The sequence below is a fragment of the Dermacentor albipictus genome, chromosome 5 (assembly GCF_038994185.2).
Source record: "Dermacentor albipictus isolate Rhodes 1998 colony chromosome 5, USDA_Dalb.pri_finalv2, whole genome shotgun sequence".
In the NCBI taxonomy this organism is placed as follows: domain Eukaryota; kingdom Metazoa; phylum Arthropoda; class Arachnida; order Ixodida; family Ixodidae; genus Dermacentor; species Dermacentor albipictus.
In genome coordinates, this window is record NC_091825.1 from 33,033,206 (window position 1) to 33,050,955 (window position 17,750).

The following is a 17,750-nucleotide window of genomic DNA, read 5'->3' on the forward strand; positions in this document are numbered from 1 at the left end:
GTAGCGCGTCGGTGGCACGCGCGACGACAAGGATCACTCGAGCCTGTGTGTCCTCACCCTACCGCGCGAGGCTGTCGGGCCAGCTATCGTGCACCGTTATTCAAAAAAAAAAAAAAAGACGGATCGTCATACGTTAACAAGACCAAGCACATGTGGTTCGCACTGCAGCTGAGACACCGCCAGTAATTATTTATTAGTTAATTTAAGTAATTGTCTAACATTCGCAGAAAGCATCACTAAAATGTTGTTAGTAACCACGCCACCAAACAGACCCTGCGGGGAATCTCGTCTCAGGCTGGCGCAGCGTGTTTCCTCGGTGCAAAATACACGCGAAGATCGCCGTGATCTGTTCACGCGACGTGGAAAGAACGAGCGCGCTGCTATCGCCGCCGCTCGACCCGCCAACAGAGGTGCGAACAGCTTGCCCCCTTCGATGGCGGCGCTATCCGGCGCGAATATTCACCTTACGTCTTTAGGGGATAGACGTTTTGCAATGACGTTTAATTAAACGATTGGACCTCAGGGAAGAAAAATTGCCGACGGCTTCTTAGCTGGACGGGTGATCCGTACGTTCTTAAATGCTCGGTGCATGGAAGCGCGGCATACTTAACGGTGAGTAGCGTCCTTTGGCGTCAGAGCTTCTGGACTAGTGGCCAGTCCCGCTTCGGCTGCTCGTGGTGACGCGCCAGCCAACGTGGCTTAAGGCGCATGCCGGGTCCGCTCGGCGGTGCCGAGTTTCGGGTCGTTTCGCCACCGCCGGTCTTACCCTGTCGAGCACGCGGGGCGTCGGTGGTGCTCGGGCCTCGTCTCCGAATGCGGCGTGACGGACCGAACCCGCGACGTGTCCAGGTTGGGGGCTCTCGGCGGGGCCCGTTTGCGTCGCCGGAGTGTTTAGGGATGAAAAGTAAGAAACGACTAGCCTTTGCAAGGGAGGGGTTATGAAGTCAGAACTCGTTATAACGAATCTCGATTTAACAAAATTCGCGATGTCACGAACTGCCTTCCCCGTCTTAGATTTAACGAAGTAACTTCGTGACGACCGCGCGCCCATCTGCCTCCTCCCCCTCGCGCGCGTCCGTGTGCGGGCCACGCGCCGTATCGATCTTGGAGGTGGTCCCCCCGCGGCAAGCCGAATTGGACGCTGCCTTCGCGCGCAATTTGGTGTTCCCGCGCGTCCAATGTTGGCGGTCGCGTAATCTCAAGTTTCCGAGACACGGCACGAAGCGCTCGCTCGCGATGTGACTGGGAGTTCGTGGTCGTCGAGTGAGACCTGTTAATGTTTGCCTGAGCGTGCGTGACACCGATAAAAGTAGGAACCTTACTTCGTGTAGTCTCCTTGCTATCGCCATCAGTGTTCCACCTATGTGGCCAAACTGACGTGCCATTTTATTCCTTTATTTTTTTTCCCCGGGACCAATGTTCGTGTCTTTGTACACTTTTGTTTTTAATTTGGGGGCTCCGGCTGCGGGCGCTAAGCACGGTCGGATATGGCGTCCAAGATGTGCGGCGCCGCGCGACGCAACGCACCCAAAGCTCGGTCTTCGCGAACTACGTCGAGGTACAGCTCTCGGTGCGATCTGCACCGCGAGCGCTGGTGTTCATAACCGTGCTGTTATGGCTCGACCGTTGTGCGATTTGATTATAAGTGCTTACTAAGAAGATATTATCCACCCGGAATTCTCTAGGAATTTCGGAAGGTATTTTCAATGCTGAAACTTTTAAACCTTGAGTAAATGGTATTCGCGATTTAACGAAGTTTCCCGCTGCAACTACAACTTCGTTATATCGAGGTTCGGCCGTAGTCAAATGCGCCCCTGCCAGGGCCCGAGTCACGCCTAGAGACAAAACCGCGAGCGCACCAGGAATCCGCCTGCAGCGGTGCGAGACGCCGTGAGGAAGTGGGGCCAGACGGGGCTGCGTGCCAGCCACGGGTGCTCGCTGCGCGTTTGTTTCCCCCCTCCCCCCGCGCCCGCCTGACGCACGCAGACCGCTCCCCGGGCTGGCGGAGCGCGGTCGGTTCGGGGCGCCGGCGCGGCGCTATTTATAACGCGCGGGCCCGCGGTTCCCGGCCGCCCGCGGTCAGTGCTGGCTCGTCACGGGACGTCGCGCGCAAGGAATCGCTGCTCGTCGATCAGGCCGGCCGACTGCTCGCCGCGAAGTGGCACCGCTCGGTCTCCCTGCGCAAGACGCGCCGCGGCTCGTCCCGGTCCGCGTGGTCCGTCGCCGCGGGTGCTTGTCGTTCCGCTGCCGTCGCGGAGGTGGTGGCGGCACGGGTGCTGTCCGCGGGCGTCTCGAAGAGTGTGCTTGTGTGCCGGGAAGTGAATGTGTGCCGCCGTTTCTCTGGCCCCGTTCTGTGTGATTGTGTGCGAACATGGCCGTGTGACCGGAGCCCCCGCTCGCTTGCTTCCGCTGTGAAGCCGAGGCTGCTGTAGCTATAAGCGTCCGGACCGTGTGTGGCTCGCAGGCAAGGCGGGCGGCATGAAGGCCCTGCGCAAGGCGAGCCTGCAGGCCGACTCGGGCGTGCCGCTCTGGGAGCGCTCCATGCTCGAGGCGACGCGCTCGGACAGTCCGGTCGGCGCGCGGCAACCGCCGCCGCCGCCTCCGCCGGACTTCCCGCCCAGCGAACCGCCGCCGCCACCGCCTCCCCCGCGCGGGGTCGTCGTCGGGCCGACGGCCGGCAACCCCGTGGCCGGCGTCCACCACCACCACTCGCTGCTCAAGCAGCCCCCGCGGGCGCCGTCCTCGGTGGGCGGCTACAGCAGCACCTCGTCGGGCTCTGCGGGGCCCCTCCTCAAGGGCCCCAGCCCGGTGCCCCTGATGGGGGGCGGCCGCCTCCTGTACCCGAGCGGCGCCGCGCCGCCGCCCCCGTACCCGTGCAGCGGCGGCAGCCTGTCGTCGGCGCCGTCGTACGCCGCCTCGTCGAGCTCGGGCCGCCAGAGCCCCGCGAACACGACCGTGAGCAGCAGCTGCAGCGACTACTCGGTGGCCTCCGGGGGCTCCAAGTCGCGCGCCCTGCCGCCCCCGCCCGCGTACACGCCGCCGCCGGCGGCGCAGTCGCCCGGCGCCGGGGTCTCCGGGCCGCCGCCACCGCCTCGACCCCTGCAGGCGTGGTCGGCGCGGCAGGCCAAGTCCCAGTCGCCGGTCATCATGCAATCCGTCAAGAGCACGCAGGTCCAGAAGCCCGTCCTCCAGACGGCCATCGCGCCCACGGCGCCGCTCGCGCCGTACAACTACGCCGCCTCGTCGTCGTCGGGGCCCCCGGCCATGTCCGTCGCCTCGTCGCGGATCCACGAACCGCCGCCGTACCCGAGCCAGGTGGCCGGCGGCGGAGGCGGCGTCGCCTCCGTCACGGCCGTCCAGGCGCCGCAGCCCCAGCCCCCACCGTACGCGGCGCACAACGGCGCGCCGCCGCCCCCCTACGCGCTGCACCGGCAGGACCCGCCGCCGCCCCCGCCCGCGGCCACCGTGCCCACCACGGAGCCGCCGAGCTACGCGTCGTCCGTGGTGGCGCTGGCGGCGCAGAGGGCCGCCGCGGCGGCCGCGTACGGCTCCTCCAAGAACCCCTCGCTGCTCGGCAGCAGCGGGCGGACCACGTCGGTGGCCACCACGACGGCGTCCTCGGACCTGGTGACCACGGTGGCCAGCATCTGCTCCTCGCAGGTGTCGGCCCTGCAAGGGGGCGCGGCCTTGGGGGCGCCGAGCGGTGGGGCGGCGCCGCGCAAGGCTTCGCCCGTGGCCACAGATACGGCGAGCTCAGCTTCGCGTTCCGAGTCGCCCGTGTCGTTCGTGTCTGTGACGTCTGCCTCGTCGCCGTCCACCCAGTCAGACTCGACCCACGACTCGGGCCGGGGCAAGACGACCCATCAGTCGCCCATTCCAGTCCGACGGAACTGGCCCCTCGAGAAGGAGGAGGAGAGGCGCGCCTCCAAGGTGCGTACGTGCGCGTTCGTTCGGCCGAGGCCGGTCGGAATGTTCTTCGGTTTGTTGGATGGCGCGTTGGACAGACTCGCGACTGTCGTGAGCTGCTGGAAACTTACTGGTTGTTAGAATGGTTGATGATAAGAGTAACCGTATCCAGCATTTTATTGCCAAAGCGTGGTGGCCACGTAGTATTTTAAGGTGCTTACAGTACACAAAGGCGTGACCTTTGAGATTACCGTAAAAACCGGACTATAAGTCGGACCGGAATATAGGTCGATCCCCCAATTAACGAATCCTAAAAATGATAAAAATCTTTTTCAGTGGCAAAAGTACCAAAAGACATTACACCCTTACCTATAAACAAATGCGACTCAGCGGGTTGCACAATGGTGACAGTATTTATTTAAATGCTGCTTGCATGTGCACCTGGCTATGTTTTTAGCGGTATCGCGCGACCATCGACCCGCGTGCTTGTCAACACCGCGTTAACGGCGCTGAGCAGCGAAACAAACGAGATACGCGCATGTGTACACATGCCCTTACTTTCGCTATTTTGCCGCTCCGTGACGTGATGATAAAAGGTGCTGACAAACACGCGGGTCGACGGTCGCGCGATACTGTTAAAAATTTGTCGGGTGTACAGTACACAGAAGGGCACGAAGTCCGCAAGCGCTACTCCGAATCAGAGCAACACGTTTGAACAGAGTCGGATGACGAGTGCTTCTCGCTGTCCAGTCCATAGGCGCGTGCGATCTCTACCGCTTTCAAACGAATGCATTCGACAACAGGCAGTGATCTTGCACGCAGCTCTAGGACGGACTCCGCAACCTTGCCTTCCAGTTCTGCAGTCCGCTGCGATCCGGCCACGAAATGACGTTTTCTTTTGGTTGCTGCAAGTTGTAATACGTTGCTTTTACCTCCGCCACTACTGAATGCTATTTTCAGATACTCCAAGTTCGCGCTGTGCCGCCAGGTTGCCGTGGGCTTCCGCGTACTCAATCGTCTTTTTCTTGAAGGCGACGGTGAATTGACGTCGGCTTCTGCTCATTTTGAAACAAAATGACAATGCAGCCTTTAATTAATATAACTTTGCGACAGTGGAAACGCAAAATGCCGGTGCCACAATGTCGCCACGCCATAGAATAAAGAACCAACGCCGCGCTGCTGATGATGGCGATGGCGAAGGCGGCTGTTTACTTCATCCGCCCTTTTCGCGATGGTTTTTTGAAAAAAAGTTCGACCTATATTCCGGTTTTTACGTAGTTCCTGTTACTCGGGGTTGCTGTGACCGAGGCATGCGATGTACACAATGGTGACTATGTCTATAGGTGCATGCACTTTTCTTTTCTTTAAATAACAATCGGTTTGTGCCGTTTAATACCAGACACATTCCTGTTTCTGTAAAGGGTATTGTAGGGCCCTTTATAACCTTGGCACCGCGACTGGCCACCCCGATGCAGCTGGTGCTCATGCCCCTTTTGTGGCTGCCCCCCATGTAGGTGCGGAACTACTCTCCGGAGGCGTACAAGTTCTTCATGGAACAGCACGTGGAGAACATTATGAAGAGCCACGAGCAGAGGCAGCACAGGCGGCAGCAGCTCGAGGCCGAGATGGCCAAGGTCGGACTGTCGGAAGAGGCCCAGCGCCAAATCCGGCACATGCTATACCAGAAGGAGTCCAACTACATCCGCCGCAGTCGTGCAAAGATGGACAAGTCCATGTTCAACCACATCAAACGCATTGGAGTTGGAGCCTTTGGCGAGGTGGCCCTCGTCCGCAAGCACGTAAGGAGAACGAGGAAGTGGGAGTCGTGCGTGTTGCATGTGTCCTGAAATTTTCTCTTGGTATTTACTGTTTTAATGCAGGAAATAATGTGTAACATTTAAGTACAGGGTTATACTGAAGTGAAAGCAAGTGCGCTGGCATATGCATGTAAATGCTACCAAGACAGGCAGAGGTGCCAGCATGTGTGCAACTGCCATCATGTACAAAAGCTGCCATTTGTGCCCTTAGCAAGATGGATGTAGCGTAAAAACTAGCGCCACAGGTTATCCAGAGAGAGGGGGAATGGTGCTGTGTGCTATATGCTCATGTCATAATTGCAGCATTTTAGCATTGCCTTATATGCAATATGTTACTGTGTGACATGATATGTTAGCCCTAGTGCGCATAGGCCACCTCTCTCTAGAACCACTGTAGATGTGCAGTGAGAGAAGAATGCTTTGCAAACCCATCATGTACCGTGCTTTAGTGGTGAAGCAAATAAATGATGCAGCAAAGAATTAAGATGCTTGCACAGCAGTCCTAACCTGCATTTTATTCTTCTTGCCTATATCAGTCTTTTTAATCACTCCCACCTTACCATAATGCCACAAAAGAAGAACAGCTGTGCAAATCAAACTGTCTCCCGCTCTGCTGCAGGACACAAACCAACTGTACGCCATGAAGACCCTGAGCAAGGAGGATGTGCTCAAGCGCAACCAGGTGGCACACGTCAAGGCTGAGCGGGACATCCTGGCCGAGGCGGACAACGAGTGGGTCGTCAAGCTCTACTACTCGTTCCAGGATGAGCGTAACCTCTACTTTGTGATGGACTACATCCCGGGCGGGGACCTTATGTCCCTGCTCATCAGGCTGGGCGTCTTTGAGGAGCACCTAGCGCGCTTCTACATCGCCGAGCTGGTGCTGGCCCTGGAGAGCGTCCACAAGCTGGGATTCATCCATCGCGACATCAAGCCCGACAACGTGCTCATTGACCGCGATGGACACATCAAGCTCACTGACTTTGGCCTCTGCACGGGTTTCCGGTGGACACACAACTCCAAGTACTACCAGAAGAACGGTGAGCAGAAGGCCAGAACAGTTTGGGCTAGTAAAACATGCTTTCAAAGTTTTTTTTTTAAGTTTAGTTGATTATAGTGGAGGAGACAGAAGTGAGTTATTTCCCTTTCTTGAATTTCATGCCCGAGTCGCTGTGCTGGGTTGTCAGTGGACGGCACTAATGTCAAAGCATATTTGTGTGCATTGCCCTTTTTGTGCTAGAATAGTTTGAAAAAGCTTTTTAAAGGTGGCGTCACCAGCTGTACTCCAATGTTGTGCTGATTCTAGTTGACCGGACTTCTCCATCATTTGAATGCATTAATCTAGGTTAAAATTAAATTTCTGTTCAGTGTATCTTTAAAGGAGCAGCACAACACATTTTTTAAGGTGTGGAATATATCTGGTATATAATATAGTGTCATATTACGGATTTTCTTTAACAAGATTTTGAATACACCTATGTGAGCAGTTATAGTTGTATACTGTGTAGACTCGTGTAATGACCACACCTGTGTAAGGGCCGCACCCCCAACATGACAGCCCAAAATTTGGAGAGAAAAATTTCAATGTAGAAGCAGTCACGTCTGGTGTCCCGATGCTGTGCGTGTGCATTGGCGAATGTTTGCTCTCTGCATACTCCCGCATTCCTCCACCAGGTGGCGAGAGCTGGGGGCATTGACCTGTGACGCAATGGTACATCTGGGGTGTGCACAAGTTAAGGCTGTGCTGGCACCATTTTGACGAAAAGGTTTGGTCCTGTGCAAGGGCCACACCTCGCCAAAATTATGAAAGACAGAGTCTGTACAGTAGGTGTTATTGGCTGACATGTACATATATGATGTCAAAATGAATAACTGCATTTAATTGAATTGAAATTTCCCAGCCACATCTTCGTGACACCTCCTCCCTTTTTGTGGCTCCTAGTACACTGAAAGTTCCACATGTCTTTGCATTGAAGTTTGGTATCGGCACAGCTTCTTCCGTGAAGCTTGCACTATGTCGATTTTTGTGAAGGTGATTGAGGCTTACTGGAGGTTCCTTTCGCAGGCGAGCATGCGCGCCAGGACTCGATGGAGCCAGACAAGAACTGGTCGGAGGATTGCCAGTGTGCCCGGAGCAAGCCACTGGAGCGACGGCGGAGGAGAGAACATCAGCGGTGCTTGGCACAGTCCCTGGTGGGCACACCCAACTACATCGCGCCTGAGGTGCTGGCGAGGCACGGTGAGTTTCGCGAAGCTTGGTTGAGCAATGGTAATGCACAGTGTGGTTAGAGGGAGCACCCTGCATTTTTTTTAATTGATTTATTTCAGTGGAAACGCTCCCTAAGGTGTAATGTTTGGTACATGTTGTGTAACATAAGGTTTGTGTCGTGTACATATTCAGAGTGTCTTGTGGTATCTGTTGTTGTGCACTCAGCGAGTCTAGCTACACATAGTACTGTAGGGGAGGCCAACTTGCAGCAGATGGGAGTGTTATTGTTGTCCGGCTGGACAAGTGAACATAGAGTGGCGGGTGTTTGCTTCTCTCATTAGAAGGGGACAGTTTGGACATGTTGCATTCACCAGAAAGTGAGCCCAGTTCCAAGTACTGGAGGAAGCTGGTGTAAGGTTTACCCTGGCCCACAGCCTCCTGAGCAAAACTTAGTGATAACCACAAGGGGTTCTTATAAAGGCGAAGGAGCGCGCTGCAGTTGCCATCTGTGAAGATGACATCAGACTTTCTCACCAGCTGGACCTGTGAGATGAATGAGTGCACCCAGTCGTTTGCATGGGATGAAAGGAACATTGGATCGCAATGCTGTCGGTATGTCATCAGGCCTCCTCAACGTGTTAGCCTAGACTGTCCTAGATGATCTGCATTTGATTTGCTCGGGCAGCGCTTTCGATGGATTTGAGAGCAGTTTATTTCTTTTGCACTGACACTCAGTCGCAGGGTAGCCTGAGGGGCTCCCCAGCCTGCGCTGACTCTCTGTGGCAGGCAGAATGCAGAACACACAAGTGATGTGTGTCACGCGCGGCCATCTTAACAAGCATTCCAAGACCCTTCATACACTAACATCTACAGTCAAACCTGGTTATATTGAACACACCAGAACGATGCCTATAATTTCCATAAAGGGCATAATTTGGTATGAGCCTGCTAAAGAATTGGATGTCATAAAAGCACATACCATTTATAAAAGCACTTTATTGATGAAACTAGCTTAGTTTGTATCCTGTCTTGTATCTTTCGTTTGGGCAGCTTGACTTACTGCAACAGCACGCACTTCTCCACATTGTCTAAAGAGTTAGAGAAGCTTGCAACCTACAACATTTGCGCAGAAGCACCGGAGTAGTGTGAGTGCACAGGTCACCTCGGAGGATGGGGGCAAAGGATCGCCTTTACTTTCCTCATTTTGCCCGCTTTCACTTGTGTTCGGTATGATGTTGGCAATGTAGTCCTTGTTTTTGGGCTTTCCCATAGTCAACGCGCCACCATCTGTACTCACAAATTCGTCGACCGTTGGATGATATGTCAGCGGCTTCCAGAAATTTCGACAGCTTGCTTCAAACTTTGGCGACACCGGCAATGGGTTTGTCGCACTCATATGCATTTTCAGAGTCATCACCGGGCATGCGGAAGCTGGCACGTCGGAAGCAGTTTTGGATGAACCACTTGTACACGGCCGCCTCGACGTCACGGCTGTGCGTATGCCATGGGCGCCATGGGCACCGGGTCGTTTTCCCTCATCTCCCTCTTAATCCTCAAGATCATGCTGAGAGCGCTCCTCAGAATCTCGCATGCTACGGTGACATCCGACTTGCTACCGGGCTAGCCATTCCATTGCGAAGCGCTGGTTGTCACAGCAACACTGCGGGAGATGGCCCACAAGGTGCAAACGCAACGAACGAGAAAAGCAGTGAGCCAGCTCGAACTTGCACCATTTTTCACGAGGGCACAAGAGCCTCTGATTGGCTGTCTGAGCAAGCGCTGCGGGCGGGCCAGGATCATTTTTTTCTTGCTGGGAGGTTGTCACCAACTCGCCCGACGTGGTGTGGTCACGTTAGGGAGAGCGGGTGGACGGAGCTGCACCGCGTGCTAAGCCACTTATCGGAGGCGTCGACGGGAAAACCCACCGCCGTGAGGAAAAGCCAACTTTTGGGGGCACTTTTGTGCCGTAGCATGTTCGATATATCGGGAGTCGTTACTATTTTTCATTCGATGTAAGCATAATTTTTGGTATACGTACTCATTGTAGATATGCAGGGTTCAGGAATTGTTTGATATACAGGATAATTCTATGTAAACGGGTTTGATACATCCGGGTTCGACTGTACTTATAAAGATACCGGTTTTAACTGTATATCGGTTATAGCAATGTGAAGCTGCTGCACCGTCAACTTTTGTATGTTTTCCATAGTGAAATAACTTGTTTACTACAATGCCCCGATGCCAGATTATCGGTTATAACAATTAAGTCTGGCTGCTGGGTGTCCGAGCCGACAGGTAGTGAAATGAGAAATCCTTGAAAAAAAAGAAAGAGAAATTCAAGGTGCTGCACGGTGGGCCGCTTCCAACAGCTGCCGCACCCTTATTTTCCAGCCATCTCCACGTAGCTCTCTCTCCCAATTCCCGTTCACCCCTCCGAACACAAATGAGCTGCGCCCATAGCTCTCTCCGCACCACCCTCCAAAACACAAATGGACTGCGTCAACTGCGCCACGAGTAAAACGCTTGCATGTTGCTCAGTGCAGTTCTGCAATCATCTTAATCACTCACGTTCGTCTTTGTCGGTTGTGTTGAAGTCGTTCCTGGCCACGCGGTTTCTCAGCCTCGCTTGACTTGCCACCGAAATGAAAGATGGCTTATCCGTCTGCTGGTCATCGGCAATGCACGATGTTGCCGGTGAAAAGAAAGCCTAAATGCTTCTAACCAATGAGGCGATCGTCACGAATGTGGGTGCATCTCATAGTGACGGCGACGACGGCAGCGATGACGCAGTAGGGCAGGCTGCCTCAACGTTGTCCTCACAGGAGGTCCGGCAGATGATTCAGTCCCTCTGGTGCTTCGTTTTTGCGAGGAACCTTTCGCTGCACCATGTGGAGCACCTGGATGCCTTGGAGAAGGATGTCAGCAAGCTTCGCGTAAAGCATGCAAGGCTGACGGACATAGGCTTTTCTCGTGCGAGCCAGTGACAAGTACGGGGTGAGATGCTTGTGGCGATTTCTCGTCGGTGTTTCTTCTGGATTTCTCAAGCTGACAGGCTGCAGTGGCAACCTTCTCGCATCTTGTAAAAGGCCCCTTTTGGGGCCACCAAGGCGATGCCTTGGCAGTGCTCGCATATTGCTTGCCACCCGTGACCCTTCTTTGCAGTTGTTATAGCAGTGCCATTCTTCAACGCCGACAGCCGCGGCGTGTTACACGCGATTGGAGTGCTTTGGAAGCAGTTAAACGAGTGAACACAATCAGCAGCTGGATAGAGGAAGGTGCTGGGGAGAAGCACTGGCCTCCGCGCCATTATAGTTTTCTCACATCAGCTCTGCCATCCCTCTATATTTATTTTTTCATGCAATCCTGTTATGACAATTATCGGGTATAACGATGGAATTTTCGTGGCACTTGAATGTTGTTATAAGTTGGTTTGACTGTATAGGGGATTCTTGCTATTTCTTTGTGCTTGTCTTCTGAGCATTTCCTTATAAGTCTTTTCTGTTTTTACACATGAAATATGGCTTGTCCCCCTGTAGCTTATCAATTTTATTTGGTGCAGAGGAAAGGGTGGCAATAACTCGAAGTATTATGGTATGCGAATGTGCTCATCACTCACTCATCTCTAGAATGGTCCGCTTGTCTCCACATCTCCACAGGTCCCCTTGTATCTTTCTCCCAAGGACCCTTCTGTGTCTGTGGACTATAGTCTGAGAAACATTCACTTTGGTAAATGCTTTCACTAGTCTCACAGCAGTGAAACCTCACGTCATGCTTCACAACTGACCTGTGTTTATGCAGGTGTGTCAGTAAAATTTTGTAAGATTTAGGGATGCTGTTAAGGGGGCCTTTCTAAATGGCACGTTCAATGCCTGTGAAATGCAAGCAACGAAAGCCGCAGAAGAGGATGAGCGCACCAGTATGCCTGTCCTACTCTGTGTCTGTCTGTTTATTTGTGTAAATTGCACATGTATGACTAAATTTCTATGAAGGATGACCACCGCATGTTCCTGACATCGTGTGCCCCTTTGCTCGCAGGTTACGGACAGTCGTGCGATTGGTGGAGCGTTGGGGTCATCCTGTATGAAATGCTGGTTGGCCAGCCGCCTTTCTTAGCCAACACACCTGGTGAGACGCAGTATAAGGTATGTGGCAATCTTTCACTGCTTAGGGCTGTTGCTGTTTTGGTACCTCAATGCTCCCTTAAAGAATAGCATGATGGGGATGACAATGGAGTTGCACGTTTTTGTCCAGAGTGCTTGAGAGGTGTGTAGCAAAATGAAGAGAGGGCATATTTTAATGGCTGGGCTTAGTGCTAATGCTTGAGAACCTCAGTGGTTACATTGACATAGAATTCACATAGTATGTGGCCTGTTCGTACAGCAGCTTGAGTGCTGTAGACAGGAATGTAGTTCTTTGGAAATAGTCAGCGACCGATTTTCCGAATGCCTGATTTTTCGGACATGCTTAATGATTCGGATGCCTTCAGGGCACCGCCACGTGCCCCTTGGAGTCAATGATTTCGGACACAATAACCCTTCACAGTCCGATTTTACGGACTTGTTGCGGTGACCGCTATCGAAGCCACCACCGCCACCATGTTGTATATCTTGCCGCCAGGAACAGGCGCCCTCGCACGCTCATTCTATTATTAGCGTCCCAAATTTTCGCCTCGTACTATATGTGGATTGGAACAAAAATTTCAGTCAGAAATTCGGGCTACAAGTTTTGGTTTTGTTGTTGCTGCGTGGCTGTGGCTTGACTTCATTATTGCTGCGTGGCTATGGCTTGGCTTCCGTATTGCTGCATAGCTACAGCTTGGTTTCTTTATTGTTGAGTGTGCAAACACATGCACACATGCAAACCACGCTTCACGAAGTGCATCTTTTCTATTCCGCATTGAAGTACCAAGATGTCTGGACCACGAAAACAGTACTCGGCTGCTTTCAAGAGAGAGAAGGAAGGTCGACAGAAGGAAGCCCTCTTTGCGTGCAGCGGAACGCGATGAAGCTTTTGTGGCCCGAAGAGTGGGACATTTCCGTAAATTGAACTTGCTCTGATGGAGTTCGTACGCCAACAGCGAGCCGCACACCTAGCGGTGAGCGCGGAGCTTATGCAGGCAAAAGCTAAAGAGCTTGCAAGAGAAAAAGGGCTACCAAGCTCTGCCTTCAAAGCAAGCAAGCACTGGATTTATCGCTACATGTGCTGTGCTGGATTTTCCTTACGCCGCCGAACTTCGATTTCGCAAAAGCCTCCCGAATCATTTGAAGAGCTGCTTGTGGCTTTCCAGCGCCACATTATCTTGCTGCACAAGTCCAAGAACTTCCAGCTAGGTCAAATTGGCAATGCTGACCAAATGCCGGTTTATCTGGACATGCCATCGTCCCTCACCAAGCACGAAAAGGGCTCTAAACAAGTTTATGTCCGCTCCACTGGCAACGAGAAAACGCGAGGTACCGTCATGTTGTTGTGCATGGCAGAGGGATGCAAGCTCCCGCTTTATGTCGTCTTCAAGCGCAAGACAGTGCCTAAAGCTGAGGAGCTGCCAAAAATATTGCCAAGAAATGTGGTTGTGAGATGTCATGAGAAAGGCTGGATGAACAAGAATCTTGTGCTTCACTGGATCAAGTCCGTCTGGTGTAGGCGGCCCAGCGCAATATTGTCGTTCCCGTCCATCCTTGTGCTGGATGCATTATGCTGCCATTTGGCTGACTCAGTGAAGAGGCTGTTGCACGAATCCAGCACAGAACTCATCGTTATCCCGGGTGGGATGACGTCTCAGCTGCAGCCTTTAGATGTCTGTATGAACAAGCCATTCAAGGACACGGTCAAGCGGTGTTACGCAGATTGGATGCGCTCAGGTGAGCCTGCAGTGACACTGACCGGGCGGCTGAAGCGGGCTTCGCCAGCCATACTATGCAAGTGGATTGTGGACGCATGGGCCAGCATATCAAAGGACCTTGTGCGTCGCGCATTCAAGAAGTGCGGCATCTGAAACGCGCTCGATGGCACAGAGGATGAGTACCTCTGGTAAGATATGTCCGACAAGGAACTATCCTAAGAGAGCATAGCTGAGGAAGACAGCGATTGAAGTGCAGAGTACAATTTAAGTAAATGTTTTCCTAACTCGTATTACACGCGGATAAAACATTTTTTTCCATTTTGCGTCCAGAAAATTTCACCTCATATTATATGCGGGTTTGTGTTATAACGCGGGTTTTTACGGTAACTGGTAATTGTTGCATGTTTCGAGCAAGAAATTTGCCTGGAAAGCACAAGTTTTTGGAGTTCTTGTAGGTAGTGCAGTCCGAATAGACTGTCGGGGGAAACCAGACCGATGTCCTCCATAACTTTAGGCACGTCATCGGCCTCTATAGCAGTGTGGTGCGGCACTTCACATGCATCCAAGACGGGCGCATTTTCACCACTAGGGTCGGGGTCTTCGTCCCCAAGTACGCCATCAAGTATTTCGTCGTCGTTGAGGTGACCGGCAATGGCAATGTCGCTGTCTATCTGCATGTATTCATCCAGCGAGAAGGTTGTACATAATGAAGGTTGTACAGGTCTACGCCCCTACATCCAGTCATGATGAGTAGGAAGTCGAAAGCTTCTGTGAAGATGTGGAATCGGCGATGGGTAAAGTCAAAACAAAATACACTATACTGATGGGCGACTTCAATGCCAAGGTAGGCAAGAAGCAGGCAGGAGACAAGGCAGTGGGGGAATATGGCATAGGCACTAGGAATAGCAGGGGAGAGTTATTAGTAGAGTTTGCAGAACAGAATAATATGCGGATAATGAATACCTTCTTCCGCAAGCGGGATAGACGAAAGTGGACGTGGAAGAGCCCGAACGGCGAGACTAGAAATGAAATAGACTTCATACTCTGTGCTAACCGTGGCATCATACAAGATGTGGACGTGCTCAGCAAGGTGCGCTGCAGTGACTATAGGATGGTAAGAACTCGAATTAGCCTAGCCCTGAGGAGGGAACGGAAGAAACTGGTACATAAGAAGCCGATCAGTGAGTTAGTGGTAAGAGTGAAAATAGAGGAATTCCAGATCAAGCTGCAGAACCGGTATTCGGCTTTAACTCAGGAAGAGGACCTTAGTGCCGAAGCAATGAACGACAACCTTGTGGGCATCATTAAGGAGTGGGCAATGGAAGTCGGTGGTAACTCCGTTAGACAGGATACTACAGTCAAACCTCGATATATAGAACACGGATATATCGAATTATTGCGTATATCGAACACTTTCTATATCACACGGAAAATTGCATGCATTTTTAATTCTTTATTTCGAACGGGGCCGGATGTAAAATGAATATATCGAACTCCGCCGTCCCAGACCAAGTGCGCTCTGTTGACAGGAGGCGAGCTTTCCTGCAACACTCTCGAAGATAGTGGCGGCGTGATGGGCGTTCCAGACCGCGGCGTACGACAGCTGCCCACATCGGTTGCACCGAGGGCGCCATTCGAACGTAGCGGCGTGCACACGCGGCGGCTTGGAGCCAGCACGGCCGCCTCGATCACGCGCACACCTATGCGCGCACGGCGGGGCAAGCTGCCTTGATCACGCGTGCACGGCAAGCGTCGCCGTGCACGCATGATTGAGGCAGCTTGACCCGCCCTTGCGCGCATAGGTGCGCGCGTGATCGAGGCGGCAGTGGAGCCAGTTGGAGCGCTTTGTCGGTGCTGAGCCACACAGCATGTGCATTGAGGACGTCGTTGGCGGTGACGACAGCACCGGAACAGTGGCGGAGTTGACAGTCGTGGAGATCGCGGCAGAAGTGACTTCTGAGCGGCCAAACGAAGACGCTGCCGAGGCTGATCCAGCGCTGATGTTGCCCCGCTCCCAACTACTACTGAGACTGTAGCTGCTTTGGCGGTTGTACGCCGCTACTGCGGCGCAATAGAAGGCACTGGACTGTCTTGTGGACCATTTGGACTATGTTGAGGACGCCGTGGTCAAGTACGCGGTTGCCAATATGAAGCAGGCTACGCTGCTTCAGTACTTTCAGTGAACTAAATAAATACTTTGTTTGAAGCTTCATGTGAGTATCTGTTGCGCCACGATTGGTTCATTGATTGATTTGTGCTAGTTTTTGACGCGTTTTATACGTGATCTTATATATCGAATTCTGGCTATATCGAAATATTTTGCGATCACTGCGCTGTTCGATATATCGAGGTTCGACTGTAGTAAGCTATTGCAGGAGACGAAAGATCTGATCAAGAAACGCCAATGTATGAAAGCCTCTAACCCTACAGCTAGAATAGAACTGGCAGAACTTTCGAAGTTAATCAACAAGTGTAATACAGCTGACATAAGGAAGTATTATATCGATAGAATTGAACATGCTCTCAGGAACGGAGGAAGCCTAAAAGCAGTGAAGAAGAAACTAGGAATTGGCAAGAATCAGGTGTATGCGTTAAGAGACAAAGCTAGCAATATCATCACGAATATGGGTGAGATAGTTCAAGGGGCTGAGTAGTTCTATAGAGATTTATACAGTACCAGTGGCACCCACGATAATAATGGAGATTATCCATTAATAATGGAGTAGTTTAGAGGAATTCGAAATCCCACAGGTAACGCCGGAAGAAGTAAAGAAAGCCTTGGGAGCTATGCAAAGGGGGAAGGCAGTGGGGAGGATCAGGTAACAGCAGATTTGCTGAAGGATGTTGGGGAGATTGTTCTAGAAAAACTGGCCACCCTGTATACGCAATGCCTCATGACTTTGAGCGTACCCGAATCTTGGAAAAACGCTAACATAATCCTAATCCATAAGAAATGGGACGCCAAAGACTTGAAGAATTATAGACCGATCAGCTTACTGTCCGTTGCCTACAAAGTATTTACTAAAGTAATCGCAAATAGAATCAGGAACACCTTAGACTTCTGTCAACCAAAGGACCAGGCAGGATTCCGTAAAGGCTACTCAACAATAGACCATATTCACACTATCAATCAAGTGATAGAGAAATGTGCAGAATATAACCAACCCTTATATATAGCTTTCATTGATTACGAGAAAGCGTTTGATTCAGTCGAAACCTCAGCAGTCATGGAGGCATTACGGAATCAGGGTGCGGACGAGCCGTATGTAAGAATACTGAAAGATATCTATAGCGGCTCCACAGCCACCGTAGTCCTCCATAAAGAAAGCAACAAAATCCCAATAAAAAGAGGCGTCAGGCAGGGAGGTACGATCTCTCCAATGCTATTCACAGCGTGTTTATAGGAGGTATTCAAAGACCTGGACTGGGGAGAATTGGGGATAAGAGTTAATGGAGAATACCATCGTAACTTGCGATTCGCTGAAGATATTGCCTTGATTAGTAACTCAGGGGACCAACTGCAATGCATGCTCACTGACCTGGAGAGGCAAAGCCGAAATGTGGGTCTAAAAATTTATCTGCAGGAAACTAAAGTAATGTGTAACAGTCTCGGAAGAAAACAGCAGTTTTCGACAGGTAGTGAGGCACTGGAAGTGGTAAGGGAGTACATCTACTTAGTACAGGTAGTGACTGCGGATCCGGATCATCAGACTGAAATAACCAGAAGAATAAGAATGGGCTGGGGTGCGTTTGGCAGGCATTCTCAGATCATGAACAGCAGGTTGCCTTTATCCCTCAAGAGAAAAGTGTATAACAGCTGTGTCTTACCAGTACTCACGTATGGGGCAGAAACCTGGAGGCTTACGAAAAGGGTTCTACTTAAATTGAGGTCGACGCAACGAGCTATGGAAAGAAGAATGATGGGTGTAGTGTTAAGTGATAAGAAAAGAGCAAATTGGGTGAGGGAACAAACGCGAGT

At 52.1% G+C, this 17,750-nt stretch overlaps 1 protein-coding gene across 4 annotated transcripts in view; it reads left to right on the forward strand.

Moving 5' to 3' along the window:
* wts (serine/threonine-protein kinase warts) overlaps window positions 1–17,750 on the forward strand; it is a 113,302-nt gene that overhangs the window by 79,428 nt on the left and 16,124 nt on the right. For all 4 annotated transcript variants that reach the window (XM_065439822.2, XM_065439826.2, XM_065439825.2 and 1 more), the window contains 5 exons: window positions 2,465–3,930; window positions 5,421–5,705; window positions 6,343–6,763; window positions 7,789–7,962; window positions 11,968–12,074. In XM_065439822.2, coding sequence (XP_065295894.1) covers window positions 2,465–3,930; window positions 5,421–5,705; window positions 6,343–6,763; window positions 7,789–7,962; window positions 11,968–12,074 — 2,453 coding nt within the window. The remainder of the gene's footprint in view (window positions 1–2,464; window positions 3,931–5,420; window positions 5,706–6,342; window positions 6,764–7,788; window positions 7,963–11,967; window positions 12,075–17,750) is intronic.